This window comes from Orycteropus afer, unplaced genomic scaffold (assembly GCF_000298275.1).
Source record: "Orycteropus afer afer isolate SDZICR_OR568_19922 unplaced genomic scaffold, OryAfe1.0 scaffold00381, whole genome shotgun sequence".
NCBI classification, from domain to species: Eukaryota; Metazoa; Chordata; class Mammalia; order Tubulidentata; family Orycteropodidae; genus Orycteropus; species Orycteropus afer.
This window is the reverse complement of record NW_006921968.1, coordinates 2,793,559-2,798,229: the sequence shown is the minus strand read 5'-3', so window position 1 is coordinate 2,798,229 and position 4,671 is coordinate 2,793,559. Positions and strand designations below refer to the sequence as shown.

The 4,671-nt window shown below is 56.8% G+C and overlaps 1 protein-coding gene across 1 annotated transcript; it reads left to right on the top strand.

Moving 5' to 3' along the window:
* Positions 1–349: 349 nt before the first annotated feature.
* On the top strand, positions 350–4,228 carry MED10 (mediator complex subunit 10). The gene is made up of 4 exons (XM_007953259.2): positions 350–471; positions 1,269–1,352; positions 1,749–1,851; positions 4,130–4,228. The coding sequence occupies exons 1-4, from the start codon at positions 350–352 to the stop codon at positions 4,226–4,228; spliced, it is 408 nt and encodes a 135-aa protein (XP_007951450.1).
* The last annotated feature ends 443 nt before the right edge of the window (positions 4,229–4,671 follow it).

The window sequence follows — 4,671 nt, the reverse complement described above, 5'->3', positions numbered from 1 at the left end:
GGATCAGGGAGCTGGCTCAGGACCGGGCTCACAGAGGCAGAGAGGAGTCTCGCACGGCCAGGCCTCCTGGCGGCCCCCCGGAGCGTGCAGAGGGTCCTGAGAACCAGACCCCTTAAATCTCAGCAGGGACCAGGACGATCCGCCACTCCGAACCCAGAGTCCAGGCCCCGCCCCAGAGCCTCGCCGGTCTCCTTACCCAAGTCCCGCCCCCGACAACCACTGGCCCGGACGTGCAGGTCCCGCCCCTCCTCCCTCCCGCGGAGGAAGCGGAAGTGGCGGTGGGCCGGGCGGAAGCCGGAAGTGGGGAGCGAGCGAGCGGCGGTTGTGCTGGGACAGGTAGTGCGCGGCGATGGCGGAGAAGTTCGACCACCTGGAGGAGCACCTGGAGAAGTTCGTGGAGAACATCCGGCAGCTGGGCATCATCGTCAGCGACTTCCAGCCCAGCAGCCAGGCTGGCCTCAATCAGAAGCTGTGAGTGGCGCCGGTCCCCCCAGCGGGTGCCCGGGCCCTCCGCAGGCCGACGGCCGCCCGCGCCGCTGCGCCTGCTGCCCGAGGCCGCCCCGCAGGCAGCCCGCCTTTTCCGGAGCGTGGCCGGACGGCACGTCCCAGTGGCAGAGGGAGCCAGGCCTCACAGCCGCCCCGTGTGGCTCCCGCCCAGCGGCCCCTCCGGAGACTGTTGGGGAGTTCAGGCCCCGTCCCCAGGGGGCGACAGGCTTGGCAGCGAGCGCCTGGATCAGGCCTCGGCAGGGCTGGGAGCGCCCTGCCCACAGACCTGAGTGTGCAGGGCTGGGTGGCGGGCGACGCAACCCCAAAGCAGGAATGCTTTCGCCAGCCGCCTTGTGCTGGGCCGTGGGAGGACGCGCCCGCGCAGAACGACAACCGGGGCCTTGGTCCTGTCGCCGGGTGACCTGCCAGCTGCTCGGGGCAGCGGGCGCGCGGTGCTCGGGTGGTCCCTTTCCCGTCCGAACTTGGGGTGGAGTCCACGCCCCCCCAGGTAACCGAGAGCGCGCGCACTGCCCTGGACGTCAGAGGGCTTGCTGTTGAAAAAGGGGCCACCGTTGTCAGGGAACCTCACTGGGGTCGGTGCCCCGCCCATATTGTTTGGAAGGGAAGCACCACCTGTTTGACCGAGCTCTGTGACGCCACGGCTGTGGACTTGGGTCCGCTGAGCGGAACGCACGCAGGTGGTGGCAGGAGCCTTGGCTCTGCGGGGTGACAGTATTTCTGCGGGGGTCTGAAGTCACAGTGCCTGCTTTTTCTCTTCCCAGGAATTTTATCGTGACCGGCTTACAGGATATCGATAAGTGCAGACAGCAGCTTCACGATATTATGGTCCCTCTAGAAGTTTTCGAGTAAGTGTCCTTACCCTGTTCACTGGGGTCCGTAAGGATTACTTGGGGATCTGGTTGAATTGCAGGTTCTGAGTCAGTATTTCTGGGGTGGAAAGGGCAGTTCTCGGCAGTAGGTGAACGGGAATAAACCGGTTCGAAGGCCTAGAAAATACCAAATCCCTGACCATGGCAAAGTGGCATGAGACCATGAACTCACCAGGGCTCATGAGTGAGCGTCGCTGGGTTTCCAGAGTTGGGTGTGTGTTGACAAGTGTCTGCACGTAGAATCCAGCTCAGCTGATTCCCGGACTTCACGCCTTCCATGAAGTGAAGCCTGGACCAGTCTTCATTTAGCCTGTTTCCCAGAAAACTAGGTGTCACCCACAACAGTGTAACTGAGATATTCCCTGTTTTCAGGTACATCGATCAAGGTCGAAACCCCCAGCTCTACACCAAAGAGTGCCTGGAGCGGGCTCTGGCGAAAAACGAGCAGGTGAAGGGCAAGATTGACACGATGAAGGTGAGGCGGGAGGAGCGAGTGGTGGCAGGACACGCCTCTAACGGGTCCTCACCCAGCGTGGCACGGGGCCGAGAGACTTGGTGGTTCCTTTCCCAGCCTGGTAGCACGTTGGCGCTGTGGTGATGAATCGTGTGAGGGGGCTGAGGGTAGGTGTAGTGAGTGGCATGAGGAGTGGCTAAGTGCTGGCCTGCTGTTATGAAGCCCGTGTGTGTCTCTTGATTGTTGGTTGTCACGATTTACTCTTTCCATCCTTTCAGAGGACTTTAGATTCTCAAGTTCACACTTGCTTGGCCAGATGGCATCTGACTCCTGGGCCAAGGTCTTTTCCATGGGTCTTCATTTATTCTTGCTTATAGTGATCATCCCTGGCTTTTGCCGTCTACGCCTTGGTCCCTTGTTCATGCCCACGATGCTCCCCACAGAGAACTCACTCTCTGTTTCTGTGTGCTTTGATGGGATCTAGAAACGTGCATCTTGGGCGTAAAATTTGTAACGTTTTCTTCCTTAAATGGACTGAAATATGGTTCAGGGCAGTGAGTTTCTGTGCCTGGCTGGCATCTCTGCCTTTGGCAGCCCGTTTCCGCTGGGCCTCTTCTCACAGGGCCTACAGTGATTGAACCCCTGCCCTTCACGCCTGCTCATCCTGCCCACATTCTTGCCAGCTGCCGGGGCCTCGTTTCCAGGATACACCAAACGCCTTTCTGTCAGCTTCTTTTCTTGTGGCACCACCTCTGCTTAGAGCTCTTCTGTCGTCTCTTTTTCTTGGTTCCGTCTCCTCCACTGGCTGGTTAAGCTGCGGAGTCACAGGCCCTGAGTGTGTTCCAGCCATAGGCCCAGTGTCCGCCCTGGACCAGGCTGGCACACATGTGCCCAGCCCGTGTCTCAGCCCCTGGGTGCTCAGAGGGTTCCTGGCCGCACGGAGGCGCTGGGCAGAGAGGCCTTGTGGAGATCTGCACACCTTCCGGGAACATGGCCAGGGCTGTGGCTGGGGCAGAGCTCTGAGGATGGGACCAGACTGCCCGCCCCTCTGGCAGTTCCCCGTGGGTCTCGTGCAGGGCCCTTGGGCGGCAGCTCTGTCCTGCTGCGGCGGCATCTGTGTAGGGTTGTGGGCTGTGCAGACTGCTTTGTTGGGCTTGAAGATGAGTGACTTGTACCGTCAGGCAGGACCTCTCTCTGTACCGTGGTTGCTCATACACGTGTGACTCCACACCCACGGTGCTTCAGTTAAACCCCACACCTCTGGAAGGGTCAGAAAGCCCCTTGGGCAGTGGTGCCGTGGCTCACTTTATCTTTGCTTTGTGTCATTTGCCACTTTGTGCCATTTTCTCGTGGAGTCCTCTTGGAATCGTGAGTCAGTTGTGGGCCTCTGTTCGTGTAGCGTGCCGTGCACTAAGCGTCTGGAAGTCAGGGTTACCAGTGACTCTAGCACAGAGAGGAGGTCCTCCCTTGGAGGCTAATTTGAAATGATTCACACGGCTGTGTCCTCTGTGCTGTTTTCACTATAAAATCTGAAAGAAATCCAACCCAGTTGCTGTCCAGTCAGTTCTGACTCACGGTGACCATACAAGGCGTACAACTGCCCCATAGGGTTTCAAAGGCTGCAGTCTTTACAGAAGCAGACTGTCACATTTTTCTCCCATGGAGCAGCTGTTGGGTTAGAACTACTGGCCTTCCTGTTATCTGAGTGCTTTAACCACTGTACCACCAGGTGCCTTTTTTTTTAGTATTAAAAAAACCCAAATTCACTGCTGTCAAGTCGGTTCTGACTCATAGTGACCCCTCCTTGGGTTTTGGAGGCGGTGTCTCTACAGAAGTAGATTGCTCAGTCTTCCTTCCGAGGAGTGGCTGGTGAATTTGAACCGCCAGTCTTCTGGTGAGCAGTCAAGTGCCTTAGGCACTATGCCACCAGAGCTCCCTGTTTTTTTTAGCGTAGCTGAGAAGGAAAAGGGGTTTTGAGATTGGCAGACACTCAGCCTGATTTGCATCTCTCTAATAGCTAATGATTGTGAGCATTTCTTCATATGTTTGTTGGCTACCTGAATATCCTCCTTAGTGAAGTGTCTATTCATGTCTTCTGCCCATTTTTTAATTGGATTATTTGTCTTTTTGTTATTGAGGTGTTGGAGTTTTCTATGTGTGGTATGTGAGATGTGTGTGTGGGATGTGTGGTGTATACATATAGTGTGTGGTGTGAGTGTGTGGTGTGTGTGGGGCATGTAATCTTCATCTGGGGTGATGGGCCTAAAAGATGTGTGACAGTGTACATTTTTCTTCATAGAAATTTAAAAGTCTGTTGATTCAAGAACTTTCTAAAGTATTCCCAGAAGACATGGCCAAGTATCGGAGCATCCGAGGAGAGGACCATCCCCCTTCCTAAGTGGCTTCTTGTTCCTGTCTGAGGATGCCGACCTGGGCCTTCATTGATCGTGGTGACAGTGACAAAGGTCTGACTGTGAGCTCCTGCTGCCGATGGGGGTGGGTGGCCGTCAGCCTCAGAGATGGCAGAGGGGCCAGCGACCGTACTGTCTCCTGGTCAGGCCTGCGGATGCCTGGGGGCCGCGTGGCTTCTGCTGCGGATTACTGGCTCCCTGCCCATGAGGAGTACCCACACCCCACTGCCATCAAGTTGACTGTGACTCATAGTGACCCTCAGGACAGAGGGGAACTGCCCTGTAGGGTTTCCAAGACTCAGTCTTTATGGCAACAGCCTGCCTCATGTCTCTGCTGCTGGTGGGTTCACACTGCTAACCTTTTGGTTAGAAGCCGAGTGCTTAACCACTGTGCCACCAGGGCTTCTTGGGGAATTGGGCCCAGAAAATA